At 39.4% G+C, this 18,681-nt stretch overlaps 1 protein-coding gene across 2 annotated transcripts in view; it reads left to right on the top strand.

Moving 5' to 3' along the window:
• LOC108719565 (histone-lysine N-methyltransferase SETD1B-like) overlaps positions 1-18,681 on the top strand; it is a 59,134-nt gene that overhangs the window by 32,958 nt on the left and 7,495 nt on the right. The window contains exon 5 of one of the 2 annotated variants that reach the window (XM_041566971.1): positions 4,484-4,546. In XM_041566971.1, the coding sequence (XP_041422905.1) occupies positions 4,484-4,546 (63 nt within the window). Of the gene's footprint in view, positions 1-4,483; positions 4,547-16,921; positions 17,067-18,681 lie in introns of those variants that run through there. The other variant, XM_041566972.1, reaches the window with a different exon arrangement.

Here is an 18,681-nt window from a genome sequence, read left to right as displayed (position 1 = left end):
AAGGCGGCCATACACTATAAGATCCGCTCGTTTTGCGACATTGCCACGATCTTTTTCCCGATATGCCACTAACGGCAGGGTTATATGGGGGGTAATTTGAACTTCCGGCCCTATGGCCAAACAATTGGATTACGACAAGCGGAATTGGCTCCGACGGTTCGGTCGGGAGAAAAATCAAACCTTCCCGATCGATATCATGTCCAGATATCGATCAGAAAGACCCGTCGGAAGCCCCCATACACGGGCAGATTAGCTGTCAAATTGGTCTAAACTACTGATATCAGCAGCATTATCTGCCCGTGTATGGCCTCCTTAACCCTATAAGCAGAGCTACAACCAAACCTGGACACGTTTAAAGGTATTCGGTCATGATTTTTATGATGTTTTTATTTCTAAATGACACTGTTTACACGGCAAATAATTCACTGTACAATATAAAATGTCATTCCTGAAGCAGCAAGTGTATTTAGTTGTAATATTGGTGTGTAGGTGCATCTCAGGTCATTTTGCCTGGTCATGTGCTTTCAGAAAGAACCAGCACTTTAGGATGGAACTGCTTTCTGGCAGCCTGTTGTTTCTCCTACTCAATGTAACTGAATGTGTCTCAGTGGGACCTGGATTTTACTATTGAGTGTTGTTCTTAGATCTACCAGGCAGCTGTTATCTTGTGTTAGGGAGCTACTATCTGGTTACCTTCCCATTGTTCTGTTGTTAGGCTGCTGGGGGTAGTGATATCACTCCAACTTGCAGTACAGCAGTAAAGAGTGACTGAAGTTTATCAGAGTCACATGACTGGGGCAGCTGGGAAACTGATAATATTTCTAGCCCCATGTCAGATTTCAAAATTAAATATCAAAAATATCTGTTCTCTTTTGAGAAACAGATTTCAGTGCAGAATTCTGCTGGAGCAGCACTATTAACTGATGCATTAAAAAAATATTTTCCATGACAGTATCCCTTTAAGAATATATTATACACATGGACAGTGTAGTAAGGAAGAAGGAAAACATTGTGGAGCAGTGCTGAGACCTGCACCCCCCACCGAGCAATTGGCTCTAATATACAAAGCAGTATAGAAATGGGTTTTATCTTCTAAACATTCCACCTTTTTGTCCAAATAGAAAAGGTTAGTTGCTCAAGGTGAGGACCTTTCATTTTGGGGCCCTCCAGCTCCCAATATTGAAACATCTGTGGAGTGGGATGCTGGGAGTTGTAGTTCAGACTATACAGGGGGGTTAGAGCCTCTGCTATGAATGCTAGAAATAGTATATAGTTGTTACATACCTATGTGCTGGACTGGGACACCAAGAACCCACCAGAGATCTTGATATCAAGGGCCCACCAGCTGGAGCCCTACAAAATATTCTTCCTATTGGGAACAACTCTGGTACCCCCATGCTTGAGGTTCATTGTTCACATGGAACGGATTAATATAGCCACGACCCTACTTTTTTGCCCTCTACATGTTGGTTCACCGAAAACTATGGAATACATATGTCATGTGAAAGTTTAGTTGCTCCAAGAACCATCACTTTACTACAAAATATATCATGTGACTCCAAGTGTAAATCCAAGTGCCACTGTGATTCCTTCAGTTCCATTGAGCAGAAGAAACAGTAGCTTATCTGAAAGCAGTTCCATTATGAAGTGCTGGCTCTTTCTGGAAGCTCATGATCAGGCACAATGCACTGAGACGTCTCCTACACCCCAATATTACAACTAAAAAATACATTTGTTGGTTCAGGAATAACATTTTAAATCACAAAAGAATTCTGTCATCATGTTTATATACCTCCTGGGTGAAAATGGAGGTTGGAGAAGTCAGGCAGGGAAGAATGGCAGCTAAACTCCAATATAGAAGCCAAAGACAAAACAAAAGAGAAATCACTTTATATTCAATGGTTTTTAATAAAGAACCAAGAGAGAAACATGGAAACCTGTGGCAAAGAACGTTGCGTGTTTAGCAACTCTCCTGCCGTATTCCTTTCCCTCAGCCCATTAGGAATATCAGGAACCACTTGCATTTGGGGGATCTCTTGCCCATTTGCCCCAGTAGTCATTGTGTGAATCCCAGTATAATATCTGTGCATCTCTGCCTGTACCCAGAAGCCCCTGTTATCTGTAATTGCACAGAATGACTCCTTCCTCTCAGCTCCTCCTCCTCCTCATGGTTTCACTACAAAATGTTAATCTTTTATAGACAATAAATCCAAGTGGGGTCCCTGGTCGCAGTTTCAGTGCATCTGCTTCACCCCTTTATAAAGTCATTTTTACAAAGCAATTAAAATGAGTCACACAATTAATTCCCAAACACTAAAGCTGATTCCAGAACAATCGGGGGCCCCCAATAAAAAAAGGCCAAGGAACACTGGGGTAGAGTTGTTATGTTATATCCTCCAACCTCCCAACCCATAAGGCTAAGAGTAAAAGGGCAACTATTATAAATGGGAATAATCTAATCTTAAAATATAATAAAATAAGAATATAAAGTTCCAGGTCCATCTTGGCCACCTGTCTCCATACATGCAAAATTCTTCCCGTATTCAGTACCGGTAAAATATTTCTCTCTGGTATGAATGTTTTTGAAGGCTTGACTTTAGAGTAAAAGTTTTCCCACATTCTGTACAGGTAAAAGGTTTGTCCCCTGTGTCCGTTCTCTTCTGTAATCCACACGGGTCACTATTCATAGTGGAGGTTTCTCCGGCTTTACTGCAGATAAAACCTGATCCATCAGAGCTTGTTAAGCAATCGCCAGATCTTGTGCCGGACTCCCAGTCAGTCTCTGGTTTGGGCAGTTCAGAACTGTGCTCAGCCTTCATGTTCCCACCTAATAACAACAAACAGGAGAGAGCTGAAGGGGAATATAGATCATCTGTAAGGAACTGTTACTGTATTATAAATTATTATACAGTTTTATCATCTATTCAGTGATAAATCTAATATGTAGCCTGTTTTTAATCTGGGCTCTAAAGGACTGTAAAACTCTCAAATTACTTAATTGCAACTATTGGCTGGTGTAACACAAAGTTTTGGGGGACAATTTCATTAAAGGAGTTGACAATTCAACTTTGTAAAGCACTTTCCTTCTATTTGAATATTGTCAGAGAGTGAAATGCAACAGCAAATAGCCGTTCTCAACACAATGTGCCTTCTTAATATCCAAGAAAGAAAGAGTTTGGATGTTGTGTAATATTGGCTGTATAGGTTATTATTCCTGTAAATTCCATAAAAATGGGGACATATTGTCAAGAACAAGTATTGCACATAAAATAAATTCCCTTTAAATAGTGACCCATGACCTGCATGGACACAAAGATGCCAATATAATCCCGATTTACAGGGAACGTAACCACTACAAGCAGCTGTGTCTGTAAAGTTGGGGAAGGATACAACTACTAAACAACTACTGGGCCAGTAGCACCGGTATGGACTAGTCACATACAGATCCTCAACTGTCCCACAATAAGGTGAGAAGGACAGAAGTGATATGTCCCGCCCCTCACCAACTAGGGTTGCCACCTCACCCCTCCCCGACCCCTCTCGATCCCTGCCCAGAAGGGTTGACACCTTTTCTGGAAAAAATACCGGCCTTCCTATATATTTAATTTTATTCCCTATTAATAACATTGGGATCACTGACCTTCCTGTATATTTATCTTTATTCCCTATTAATAACATTAGGATCACTGACCTTCCTATATATTTATCTTTATTCCCTATTAATAACATTGGGATCACTGACCTTCCTATATATTTATCTTTATTCCCTATTAATAACATTGGGATCACTGACCTTCCTGTATATTTATCTTTATTCCCTATTAATAACATTGGGATCACTGACCTTCCTATATATTTATCTTTATTCCCTATTAATAACATTGGGATCACTGACCTTCCTATATATTATCTTTATTCCCTATTAATAACATTGGGATCACTGACCTTCCTATATTATTTTATTCCTTTATCATGGGCATCACTGACCTTCCTATATATTTACTATATTCCTATAAACATTGGATCACTGACCTTCCTATATATTTATCTTTATTCCCTATTAATAACATTGGGATCACTGACCTTCCTATATATTTATCTTTATTCCCTATTAATAACATTGGATCACTGACCTTCCTATATATTTATCTTTATTCCCTATTAATAACATTGGGATCAGTGACCTTCTATATATTTATATTTTTCCCTATTAATAACATTGGAATGAACCATAATTGTTACCGGCCAGGCTAGTAAAATAGTGGCCAGATGACGACCCTACTTGCAAAACAGTAAAGTGATTGTGGACATGACTAAGCAATATGTTTGGTACATGGGGGGCCTCCCTGTTACACTCAGTTACACTCAGTAAGTGAGGCAGAACACCGTTATTGTTTTTCCTCATCCATAACTGGTCAATGTAACATCAGCTTAAATATCTGCTGTTTAATTCAGGGACTGTATATCTTATAACTCTTGACAGGTTTCCCAGACACTGAAGCACAAATAAAGATGGAGAATGAGGATCCACAATATACTGATGGGGGTAAGTAGCCAAGGATTCTTCCTATAACACTGGCCTGGAGTATAGAGACTCCCCCTTTTGTAATATCTGATAAAATAATTATGCAGAATACCAAGAGGTATGTCCTATGCCCCTGCCGTGTGTTTATTTCCCCAGGGACAATAACATGCGCATGGAACACGGCATTATTGGTCTTTATTTATAATATTGCAGCCAGTAAGCATTCCCAGCCTTAAACTAATGCTACAGAATGGGCCACTGCTACTGAATAGTGTGTCCTCCAGGGTCGGACTGGCCTGGCGGGACACTGGGAAAAAACCCGGTGGGCCCTGGCCCTCATGGGCCGCCACCAAGCCAGACCCCTCTCTGGATCTCCTGGGCTTGAAATAAAAAAAACAATTTGCAAAGCCGCGCAGCTCCATGCACTGAAGTACGCTGCTTGGCTCCATGCGCACATGCGCGCCGTCGAGTATGGAGGCCAGAGGGGGGCCCTGGACAGCAGTCCCAGTGGGCCCTGGGCCCCCCAGTCCGACCCTGGTGTCCTCCCTATGCCCAACCCTGGTTTTATATAGGTAAATGGAACTGCTAGAAGCTGATCAATCCAGGGATTTCAAGTGTATATAAGCTTAGCGCTTTCTCAATGGGTCCAGGTGCTCATGCCCCCAGACCTTCAGCATAGGGAGAGTAGTTCACTCAAAAGTCATCATGGTGGACAACCAAGGAGTAGAATTCAGGAGCCCAAAAAGTTCAAATAGTAAAAAAGTTTTTATTTTACATTGTTTAAAAAGCAGAAAGCCTTACGCGTTTCGTGTCACCAAGGCACACATAATCATAGGCTAAGTTCATACAAACACACCAAAAGTATTTAAAGGAAAATTAACCAAATAGAGGAAGGAGGGGCGGAGTTTATACAATCAACCGATAACAATCTATACAAATTCACCTCCAGTGGCTCTATGTTAGAGATATACCTTAATTAGACCCTGTGTATACAAAAGTGCCACTATGTTATGTATTATGGCACTTTTGTATGTATACACAGTGTCTCTAACATAGAGCTAATAGCGGTGAATTTGTATAGATTGTTATTGGCTGATTGTACAACTCCGCCCATCCTTCCTCTAATTGGTTAATGTTCCTTCCTGGGTTTTACATCCCTGACATCCCTCCCATAGACTCCATTATAATGAAATAATCCAAATGTTTAAAAATAATTTCCTTTTTCTGTGTAATAATAAACAGTCGCTTGTACTTGATCCCAACTAAGATATAATTAATCCTTATTGGAAGCAAAACCAGCCTATTGGGTTTATTTAATATTTATATGATTTTCTAGTAGACTTAATGTATGAAGATCCCAAATTACGGAAAGATCCGTTATCTGGAAAACCACAGGTCCCGAGCATTCTGGATAACAGGTCCCATACCTGTACTTTATTTTAATATTAACTTTCATAGAAATGTTTGTAAAAACATAGAGCAGTTACTGAGTGGTTAGTGGGGAAGTGTTAAGATTGGAGCTTAGTGTAATTAAAGAGGAGAGTATGAGTGGAGGAGGGTAATATGGCAGAGAAAAAAGAGTGGGGCAGAAAGAGATATAAATACAGACAGGAGAGTCTATAAGGCTTATCCAGAGAGAGATACATGTGCAAAAGTAAAGACACCTCCAATGCAGGAGGTCTGTGAGTTTTATTGAGGGTGGGAGGAACTTAAAGGGATGATGAGGACAAGGATAAGTGTATATATATATATATATATATATACATACATACATACATACATACATATACAGAGTGTATATACTGCATGTAAATAAGAGTAATAAGATGGTGAATGTGGGGCAGGAGAGTAAAACAATAGCAAAGTGATTATTCCGATGTCCTGCCTATGGTTTGGATTCCTAGGGTTGTTTAATATAAACTCACCACTAAACATCATAAGGAATTAGGTGAAGGGAATATTCAACATTTATCTCATCATGTTATTCGCCAATATATCCAATGTCACTACTTCACTTCTGAGGTTTAAGTTACAGACAACTGTCCCTTATTACACAGATCGTTCATGCGTGACTGAATCAGTAAATAACACAGTTGTTATAAAGGAGGAAGAACTGGACCCTACTTATTACCAGAACCCAATTGATACTTAGCATTTTCACTCCCTGATGATGGTAAGTAGCCAAGTGATCTATCAGGGAGTTTGGGGGTTCACTGCCTTGTGTTGTGGGTCAGTAACACTGGAAGTTTAGGGGTCTCATGCTTGTGTCTGTGGGTCAGTAACACTGGAGTTTAGGGGTCTCACTGCTTGTGTCTGTGGGTCAGTAACACTGGAGTTTAGGGGTCTCACTGCTTGTGTCTGTGGTCAGTAACACTGGAGTTTAGGGGTCTCACTGCTTGTGTCTGTGGGTCAGTAACACTGGAGTTTAGGGGTCTCACTGCTTGTGTCTGTGGGTCAGTAACACTGGAGTTTAGGGGTCTCACTGCTTGTGTCTGTGGGTCAGTAACACTGGAGTTTAGGGGTCTCACTGCTTGTGTCTGTGGGTCAGTAACACTGGAGTTTAGGGGTCTCACTGCTTGTGTCTGTGGGTCAGTAACACTGGAGTTTAGGGGTCTCACTGCTTGTGTCTGTGGGTCAGTAACACTGGAGTTTAGGGTCCCCTTAGCGGGGTCTCACTGCTTGTGTCCTGTGGGTCAGTATAACTGAGGGTGGAGTTTAGGGGTTCGCTGCTTGGTTGTGGGTCAGTAACACTGTAAAGTTTTAGGGGTCTCAGACACTGCTTGTGTCTGTTGGCTTCAGTAAACTGGAGTTTAGGGGTCTCATCTGCTTGTGCTGTGGGTCAGTAACACTGGGAGTTTAGGGGTCTCACCTGCTTGTGTCTGAGGGTCAGTAACACCTGGGAGTTTAGGGGTCTCACTGCTTGTGTCAATGGAATATAATGTGCTGAAATGCTTTTCTTTTCCCCCCACAAGGAAATATATCGGAGGGGGCAGCAAGTGACATTGATGGGAGACCTTCATCTGACTCTGATGATAAGTATTAAAGGTTAATATTCTTCAATGTGTTTGAACTAATGATTGTAAATCTGATATGTCATTATTTAACTCACAGCTGATGGATTTACTTGAGCGCCTAAGGAAAAGGCCAGCGGTCGCTGCTGCCTTCTGATTGCTTCCCCTTTAATCCTGTAAGACAAACAATGAGCGGGACGGAGAGCCCAGCGGAATCAGTTCAGTATGATGATGAGGAGGAGGTGGAGGAAGGGCCGTAGGATGAGGAGGAGGAAGAGGATGAGGTTAAGAGAATACAGACAAGCAGTATATAGATGGTGACGCAGAAGAAGCGAGTGAAAGGAGTGAGAATGTGGATTGGTGCAAGTGTGGAAACTGTGTTCCCATCGACCACCCAGACGGAGAACTTGTGTTGCGCGTCGGTGGAGAAGATCCGAGATCTCATTCCCTGTGGGACTCGCTGCATTACCGCCCACTCGACATTCCTCCGACAGGTTGTGGAGCTATGATAGGATAGACACAGGATTCAAGATCATCAACCACAAGATGAAGAGGCTCCCCCAAGCACAGAGCTTTATGAGGTGCTTTTATAATGTATAGATTCACAATGTATTGAATTGAAAGCTGTTTGTGTCGGGAACTAATAGGAAGCTTCCTCCCCGGGTACATACGAAACCACAGAAATTCAACAAAGGAGACGCAACCTGCAAATTGTCTCAGTTTGTCCAATATCCTACAAAAAGGGAATTTAATTGTGAACTGCCTCTTTAAAGGGAACATATAGTGTTTTTTTTTATATCCCCATCATCCTGTACTCAGTAATGCTGAAAAGGATTGTTATTATTAAAAAAAATATTTTTCTTTATTGGGGCTCCTTAGCTCCTCCCTCATCCAAAGTTCTGTTGTTATGGGTGGGAGTGTAAGTGACCGAGGTGGGTTGGTGCTAAGTGGAGGATTTGGGCTGAAACTTTTCCACTAATAGAACAAGGTGACTTTTTAAAAGTACAGTCATGTGGTGTAACTGTCGGAAGCAGACCCTGCGTGTGCAAAGGGAGTATGGGGCCCCGCACATATTCAGGATGAGAAGTATCATCATCTTCATTTGTATTGTTACATATTCAGGATGAGAAGTATCATCATCTTCCAGTTGACATATTCATCATCACATGTATTGTCACATTCAGGATGAGAAGTATCATCATCTTCATTTGTATTGTCACATATTCAGGATGAGAAGTATCATCATCTTCCATTTGTATTGTCACATATTCAGGAATGGAAATTCTGAAAATAAAAGAAATATTAAAATATTACAACTTTCTGCTGTGTTCACAGTCTAAAGACAAATCAATAAGTTTAATGAGCTAAATAAATAACTATACAGAAATACAGCAGCTTGATCTTCTGAGTAAAGTGCAATATTCTGTTATATCTTGATCTTCTAGACTATAATCATGTAAATATTATTAATGACCCACTGGTCATCTCAAATAATCAAGTGTTAATAGGTGAATATTGTAAATGTTAATAAATCTAAATTTTTGCAATTATATGAAAAGCAGGAATCATTTATTAACAGTTTAGTAAACTCACCTCTTATATTGTCCACTCTTTATCATCATCATCATCATCTTCTATTTGTATTATGACATATTCAGGAATGTAAGTATCATCATCTTCTATTTGTATTGTCACATATTCAGGAATGGAAGTACTAAAATAAAAGAAATATAAAAATATTAGAACTTTCTTCTGGTGTTAAAGCCCTGACACAAATCAATAAGTTTAATGAGCTAAAAATAACTATACAGAAATACAGCAGTTTGATCTTCTGATTAAAGTGCTATATTTCTGTTACATTTGATCTTCTAGGCTATAATTATAATAATGTATTAAACTCTATTGGTACAATGTTATATATATTCTGAATGCTGTGTACCACATATTAAAAAATAGCAGATTATTTATATTGCCTATAAACTATTAAGAAACATAAATAAATGGAGTAAATAAGAATGATGGAAAATGATATTACTTTCCAAACATTTTTAGATATTATTAGAAATTATAAATGATAAAGAAAAAAGTTACAGACCTTGTAGCGGCTTTAGATTCAGGCAGCATAGACTGCTCTGTTTTCTTTTCTTCATTATAAAAAGCCTTCTCCATCTTCTTCATACAATAATATTGAAACCTGCACAAGGGAAGGATACAGGTGTTAGAGTTAAAAGTGCTCACACTAGATACTTATATATTAGTGTAACAGGGATTCAGTTCTTACACATCTATAATGACCAAGCATAGCTCTTATACTGCCATAAGAATGTTCCCTTTCCAAGGGGTAAATATATTTGAACAGCACAAGCCCTGTTGTTAAATTGGTACAAGACTGAGCCCTACCCAGTAATTATACTGTCATATTAATAAATCCTGCCAATTACTTGTATTGCTATCAGAGTAAACCTAGCGCTTATGCTTAAAAAACAAAGCAATTAAAAACCCAACACTGATTTTGGCATCAAAGTTGCAGTTCTTTTATATCTCTTGCATGATTCTCTTTTTGTGTGAGGTTGAGAATAAGGGTGGGCATTAAAGAATGTGATAGTTAAAGAGAAGCAACTTACCATCCAGCAGCTCCTAGCAAACATATTGTCACTAGAGCAACAGCAATGACAGTATTTTCTATATAATTCCATTGGTTTCCTGTAGACTGATCTGTATTGTTTGATACTTGGTCTGGCCAAATCGTGCCATTCACTTCAGTTTGCTGATACGTTTTAGAATTATCTGCAAAAACAAAGACAAGTAAAAATCATCACATTTGGTATATTTGGCCTTTAGCATAATTAACACCCATAAAGTCCCACTGATGTTTTCTAATGATAATTCCAGAAGGATAAACACAACTAGTTGAAAGGTTGTCCCTATATAAGTCCTATAGCAGTGAACTCACACCCCCACAATATACATTTATGCACACACATAGAAATGTGCTCCCCTCACAAACATATTCATACATGGGGGAAATTTAAGAATATCTTGAGCTACAAAAAAACACACATGAGTTCCTAAACTCTCAATTGGTTTGTTCCCTCCAATACCCTGACTTCCTGCTAAGCACGTTTTTTTCCTCAAAAAAAAAAAAACTGCTCTGCAGGTTTTAGGTTTTTATATTTTTTTTAAAAAAAAACCCCGCTCGGGGATAAAAAAAATAAAAAAAAAGATTGGCCAAAAGTCAAGGTATTTGAGTTTAGGAACACTTGCCTGTTCTAGTTCCCAAATGCTTGACCCCAAAGGCTTCACTATTCTAAGATTAGCCCCATAGTCCCATGAATACTCACTGCAATACACACACATTCATGTCACAGGAAACTTTTATCTCTACACTAATTGCATTATGGTAAAGTAATGGCCAGTTACAAGTTTACTTTACTGTTTTCACTATCTGTAAATGATATTAGATGCTATTCATTATGTTCTCTGCTCTATTATGTGCTCATTACTATTTTTATCACATATCAGTGTGCAGATTTATATGGGCAGATTTATCAAGGAATTGAAAATTCAAATTTTTGAGGGTTTTTTTTATGGCCAAAAGTGTCAAATTTGACTAGGGAACTGTTAAAATTTGATTTGATTCTTTAAAAAAAAAACTTTATCATACTCTGGCCCTTTAAGAAATCAAATTTGACTATTTGCCCACTAAAACCTGACGATTTAATGTTTAAGTCAATGGGAGACGTCCTGGGATAAATTTGAAGTGCTGTGTTTGAGTTTTTTTCAGAGAAAAATCTTGAATTGATTTTTTTAAAACTCGAATCAAATTAGATTCGACTTTTTGGTTTGATCCTATTCACCCGAGTTTCGAAAATCCAAATTTTTTAAATAAATTCCGATTGGTCAAATTTCGAGTCCTTGGGAGTTCATGGGAGTTTTAAAAAACTCCCATGCATTTGAAATTCAACCCTTGATAAATCTGCCCCTAAGTGTTATCAGACTAATAAAAGCAAAATTCATGTGACAAAAAAGTGTCATTTTTAAATGCAGGTGACATTTCTCCTCTTACCTGATTGTGTATAAAAGTAATGTCGACATAGTCCAACAATAAATATGAACATATGTAAATATGTGCTGATCATCATTTCTGTAGATTTATAATTCTGTTGAATAAAGAAGAAAGGAAAGAAAAAATAAGTAAAAATACAAGTAAAGGGATCCATCTCTAGACACAATATATTTTATTAACGTTGCTCAGGTTTCTTGAGAAATATTCTTTCTGCTCTGTGGTTTCTTAATATAATTAACCAAGATTTATTGTTCCCACACTCTCCCCACAATAGTAGATTGGGGGTACGTAAATGTTTTTTTTCTCAATTTAAAATATAAAAACATGGAAACAAAAGCTCTGAATTATGGAAAGGATGTCTCCATTAGACTCCATTATAATCAAATAAACTAAAGTTTAATAAATAATTTCCTTTTTCTGTGTAATAATAAAATAATTGCTTGTACTTGATCCCAACTAAGATATAATTAATCCTTATTGGAAGCAAAACCAGCCTATTGGCTTTATTTGATATTTATATGATTTTCTAGTAGACTTAAGGCATTCTGGATAACAGGTCCCATACCTGTATTATATAGTATGTATAAGTAACATAGCATTCATTTATACACTATGGGAAAAACAACAGAATAAAACCAAAATAAACTGTAAAAACTGCCATAAACAGAATTGAGACGTAAAATCCTACTTTCACTGTTATTACTTATTTTTAACAGCACTATCCTTGAAAAAGGTTAATGATAGCCAGAAAAGCATTTTAAATCATTTGCAGGATCTGTTATATGAAAACCCATTATCTAGAAAGCTTCAAACTACGGAAAGGCCATCTCCCATAGACTCCATTTTATCCAAATAATCCACATTTTAAAAAATGCTTTCCTTTTTCTGTGTAATAATAAAACAGTAGCTTGTACTTGATCCCAACTAAGATATAATTAATCCTTATTGGGAGAAAAACCAGCCTATTGGGTTTATTTAATGTTTATATGGTTACAGGTATGGGACCTATTATCCAGAATGCTGGGGTTTCCATAATTTACAGCTTTCTGGATAACGGGTTTCAGGATAACAGATCCCATACCTGTATATGCTAAGAAGATCAAATTACATTAAGATTTAGTTATCCGGAAAACCCCCAGGTTCCAAGCATTCTGGATAACAGGTCCCATACCTGTACTCAATTAACCACATAATGAGAAGTTTCTGCATATAGTCTATGTAATCCTGCTTAATAAGCACAACCAGCTTAGGTATAAACATGTGATTCCTGCCTATATTCTCTAACATCACATTGGAAACAGGGGGAAGTCACTTACCGTAACTCAAATTTGGTGTTTAATGAAATAAAGTTGTTTTGTTGTTTAGTCTCTGCTTGTCGGCTAAGGCAAGTCCTGTACCTTCAGCTGAAAAGCACAAACTGAACAGAAACAGAGGATGTGCAACAGGATAACTTTAATGCAACTGTGATGTCATAGTGGTTGCTAAGTAACTAGTGTTAGTGACCATTATGACATCATATAACTGTTTAATGTAAAGAGATCTCCCTTTGCAAAGGTCAATGACCTGTAGTAATAAATTCCAACTGTAAACACATCCCCCTTTACTAAGGTCAACGACCTGCAGTATTAAAATGCTGTTTGCTTTACTCATTTTCTAGGCTTTATTTTAATGAGTGTATGTTGTTAGCTCTCTGACAAGACTTTAGATATCACAGTATAGGCCGACCCTGGCAAAGGGCCATTTGTTTACTGTCCATTTCCCAACATTAGATCTATATGCAATATAGTCACTTTCACAGGCAGATTTATTAGAATTCAATGTGGCTATTTCCTGAAGGATACCCAGTAGTACGACTGGTTTTATTAGCAAAGCACTGGCACATGCACCAAAGCCATTTTGGGTTTTTAAAAAAAAAAGAATTTATCCATCAAAATTGATCCAATTACTTTGAGCAGAAGCAACGTGAAATATTATCTGTAAATCAGAATCTATAGATCTGCATTGTAAGAGCGGTAATTATCTGTACCACTCATTAAAAAATGGGTATGGGACCTGATATCCAGAATGCTCGAATTTTCCAGATAAGAGGTCTTTCCGCAATCCAGATCATTATTTGGATCCTCTACCAAAGAATCATTTAACTATTAAATAAACCCAATAGGACTGTTTTGATTCCAATAAGGATTAATTATATCTTAGATGGGATCAAAGGCAAAGTATGGAAAAAGGAAATTATTTTTCAAAATGTGAATTATTTGATTAAAATGGAGTCTATGGAATACGGTTGGATAAATATACCCCCATGAATTAAGAGCTGGTGCAGATAAGACGTGTGATCCATTGCTATATTGGAATCTAGAGAAGTCACTTACCTGTAATATTGAAATGTAGTAGGTATTGAAATAAAGTTGTTCTTTGTTGTAATTTGTGCTTGTCTGCTGAGGCACGTCCACCACCTCGAACTGAAAAACACAAACTGAACAGAAACAACAGAATCTGCAGCTACATAAAGGTGGTTCAATTGTGATGTCATAATGGTGGTTCAATTGTGATGTCATAATGGTGGTTCAATTGTGATGTCATAATGGTCACTAGCAAATAGTGATAGGCACCGCCCATCTATCCCCCTGCCTGCTGCCTCTTCATCCGGGCTGTAGAATCACTCGGCACTGTAGAAGCCAAATAGACAACTAGGCATAGCTGATAGGGAACTGCAGGGTTGCCATTGGCTATCACCAGGCCTGGACTGGGAGTGAAAACAGACCCTGCCATTCCAAGTACACAGAGGCCCAAAACAGCCTCCTACCAGCCCACTATATGGTCACTTTCTATGGAACCATACAGCAGCCCCTCTGGCATTTGCCAGAACCCACAGATTGCCAGTCCGGGCCTGGCTATCACCCTCCTGCTGTGCTTCTGTCAGGGACCGTTGCAACATGTTCACCCTTCAACTGAAACACAGACAGGGACTATAGCAATTGTATAGGGAGCTTTATTAAAGGGACCATATTTATATATAATGTTAGCTTAGAGTGAAGCAGACATATATTATTCATTATCACCTACAAGATTGGGGGGGGGGTCACTTTTGCTGAATGTCTCCTATAAACCTTGTGAAGTGAACGCCATTTAGTGGCTAAAAGTTAAATTGTGTTGATTGTCACTAGATTGTAGCAGTGTGTACAGGTTATCTGCAGAACAAGCAATAAACACAGTTGTGTTCAATTCCCACTGGCCCAAAACTAAGGACTGAATTATCATTTTGTTACAATAAATAAATCATCATCCCTGGAAGACTGACATTGAGTTGCACTGAAACACGACATTTATTGCCGTCACTTTTATTCAACATATTGAGCTACAGTTTAACTCCAGTAACCAACAATGTGGCTCAATTATCAACCTCAATAAATTCTACTTTAAATGGGAGGTTCACCTTTAAGTTAACTTTTAGTATGTTATAGAACAGCAACTTTTCAACTGGCCTTCATTTTCTCTTTTGTATAGTTTTTGAATTATTTGCCTTTTTCTTATGACTCCTTTTAGCTTTCAAATGGGGGTCACTGACCCCATCTATAAAGCAAATGCTCTGTAAGGCTACAAATGTATTGTTATTGCTTTTTATTACTCATCTTTCTATTCAGGCCTCTCCTGTTCATATTCCAGTCTCTTATTCAAATCAGTGCATGGTTGCTAGGGGAATTTGGACTCTAGCAACTGCTGAAATTGCAAACTGGAGAGCTGCTGAATAAAAAGCTAAATAACTCAAAAACCACAAATAATAAAAAAATAAAACCACTTGCAAATTGTCTCAGAATATCCCTCTCTATATCATACTAACAGTTCATGTAAAGGTAAACAATCCCTCTAAGGAGTATTATGATGTAAAGTGGGATTAGTGATGTGCGGGTCGGGAAGAGCAGGAGAAGAGAGAGAAGAGCTCTGCCCGCCACCCGCGAAGAAGAGCACGAGGTCGGGCCGAACCTTCCTGACCTGCAGGTAAACCCATGGGTCTTGCTGGTATAGGCCGGCCCACACATCACTAAGAGTGATTTTCTGAGACAATTTGCAATTGCTTTTCATTTTTTATTATTTGTGGTTTTTCAGTTATTTAGCTTTTTATTCAGCAGCTCTCCAGTTTGCAATTTCAGCCATCAAGTTGCTAGGGTCCAAATTCCCCTAGCAACCATGCATTGATTTGAATAAGAGACTTGAATATGAATAGGAGAGGCCTGAATAGTAAGAGGGGGAATAATAAGTAGCAATAACATTTTGTAGCCTTAGGCTATGGGCTCACAGGCTGACGGCTCCGGCCTGCAAACACACACAGGCTGAGAGAAGCAGATCTGCTCAGTGTCCTGCTCCATTCACTTGAATCAGCCTGTGTCACATACAGTGGAACTGAGATCAGCCCAAATACATGAAAGGAGACATCTCAGGGCTGATCTCAGTTCCACTGTATGTGACACAGGCTGATTCAAGTGAATGGAGCAGGACACTGAGCAGATCTGCTTCTCTCAGCCTGTGTGTGTTTGCAGGCCGGAGCCTTCAGCCTGTGAGCCCATAGCCTTACAGAGCGTTTCTTTTTAGATGGTCAGTGACCCACATTTTGAAAACGAGGGCCAAGTTGCTTAGAATTACCCTCTATAACATCTGTCCCTTGTTCTGCTGACAGGCCCCACACACGCTCTCCTGGGGAATGGGATCACCCAAACTTGCAGCAAAGCCATAAAGAGAGGCTGCAGCCATTAACTAGGATGAGGGGATGTGGGAAAGCAAAACAATGTCTCCCTGTTGTTTCATAGAACTATTCTATTAGTGCATTTAAACAAACAAATATCACCACAGGATTGTGCCTCAGAAGCCCTATGAACTGTGTATTTAGCAAACTCTCTAGTGTCTGACAATCACTGTTACTGAGGAGAGAACTTCTCTCTCACAGACATTACAGCAGCAGCAGGAGGAGGGAAAATCAATTTCCCAGCAGGCCAGGGACACAGGAAACAGGAAGTAGTTACAGGAAGGTTCAGCCTTTCCCTCTATCAAGTCTGGGTTCAGAGAGACGCACAAAGATCTCACTCCTCCCCCTGGTAAGGCAGCTCCGCCCTTTAGCCAATGAACTTGCTTCAGTTCAGTCCAGTAACCAATATAAGGTCTCTAAAGGTTCAGCGTTGTTGCTGGTACACAGACATCCGCCATGTTGATGGTGGGCAGACTGTAATCTGAATCCTGGTAACTCCACCAGCCAAGCAAGCGGGAAATTCAAAACAGGAAAATAAATAAAGGGGAGGGGCGGTTCTTCAACTGACATCATTTCCTGTCCAGTCTCCTCACATGGCAGAAGAGTTTAACCCTTGCACAGTCACAGAGGAGATGGCAGAGACAGAGCTGGGCGTGGGGCATCAGTTTAACAGGCTTTTTATTCTTTCTGTGTTTTATTGGAATATAATGGAATTGTTTAATGGTAATTCTAGTTTATGAATGAACAATGGGTTTGGCTTCTGCCCATTTACACCAAGTATTACATGTGTCTGGGCCCCGTGAGCTCCTAGAAATCTCTTTGTCACAGCCTGGGGCCACACTACTAAGTTAAGGCGGCCATACACTATAAGATCCGCTCGTTTTGCGACATTGCCACAATCTTTTTCCCGATATGCCACTAACGGCAGGGTTATATGGGGGGTAATTTGAACTTCCGGCCCTATGGCCAAACAATTGGATTACGACAAGCGGAATTGGCTCCGACGGGTCGGTCGGGAGAAAAATCAAACCTTCCCGATCGATCTCATGTCCAGATATCGATCAGAAAGACCCGTCGGAAGCCCCCATACACGGGCAGATTAGCTGTCAAATTGGTCTAAACTACTGATATCAGCAGCATTATCTGCCCGTGTATGGCCTCCTTAACCCTATAAGCAGAGCTACAACCAAACCTGGACACGTTTAAAGGTATTCGGTCATGATTTTTATGATGTTTTTATTTCTAAATGACACTGTTTACACGGCAAATAATTCACTGTACAATATAAAATGTCATTCCTGAACCAGCAAGTGTATTTAGTTGTAATATTGGTGTGTAGGTGCATCTCAGGTCATTTTGCCTGGTCATGTGCTTTCAGAAAGAACCAGCACTTTAGGATGGAACTGCTTTCTGGCAGGCTGTTGTTTCTCCTACTCAATGTAACTGAATGTGTCTCAGTGGGACCTGGATTTTACTATTGAGTGTTGTTCTTAGATCTACCAGGCAGCTGTTATCTTGTGTTAGGGAGCTACTATCTGGTTACCTTCCCATTGTTCTGTTGTTAGGCTGCTGGGGGTAGTGATATCACTCCAACTTGCAGTACAGCAGTAAAGAGTGACTGAAGTTTATCAGAGTCACATGACTGGGGCAGCTGGGAAACTGATAATATTTCTAGCCCCATGTCAGATTTCAAAATTAAATATCAAAAATATCTGTTCTCTTTTGAGAAACAGATTTCAGTGCAGAATTCTGCTGGAGCAGCACTATTAACTGATGCATTAAAAAAATATTTTCCATGACAGTATCCCTTTAAGAATATATTATACACATGGACAGTGTAGTAAGGAAGAAGGAAAACATTGTGGAGCAGTGTTGAGACCTGCACCCCCCACCGAGCAATTGGCTCTAATATACAAAGCAGTATAGAAATGGGTTTTATCTTCTAAACATTCCACCTTTTTGTCCAAATAGAAAAGGTTAGTTGCTCAAGGTGAGGACCTTTAATTTTGGGGCCCTCCAGCTCCCAATATTGAAACATCTGTGGAGTGGGATGCTGGGAGTTGTAGTTCAGACTATACAGGGGGGTTAGAGCCTCTGCTATGAATGCTAGAAATAGTATATAGTTGTTACATACTTATGTGCTGGACTGGGACACCAAGAACCCACCAGAGATCTTGATATCAAGGGCCCACCAGCTGGAGCCCTACAAAATATTCTTCCTATTGGGAACAACTCTGGTACCCCCATGCTTGAGGTTCATTGTTCACATGGAACGGATTAATATAGCCACGACCCTACTTTTTTGCCCTCTACATGTTGGTTCACCGAAAACTATGGA

The sequence above is a fragment of the Xenopus laevis genome, chromosome 6L (genome assembly GCF_017654675.1).
Source record: "Xenopus laevis strain J_2021 chromosome 6L, Xenopus_laevis_v10.1, whole genome shotgun sequence".
Lineage (NCBI taxonomy): Eukaryota > Metazoa > Chordata > Amphibia > Anura > Pipidae > Xenopus > Xenopus laevis.
The sequence above is the reverse complement of the archived record's forward strand: the minus strand, read 5'-3'. Positions and strand labels throughout refer to the sequence as shown.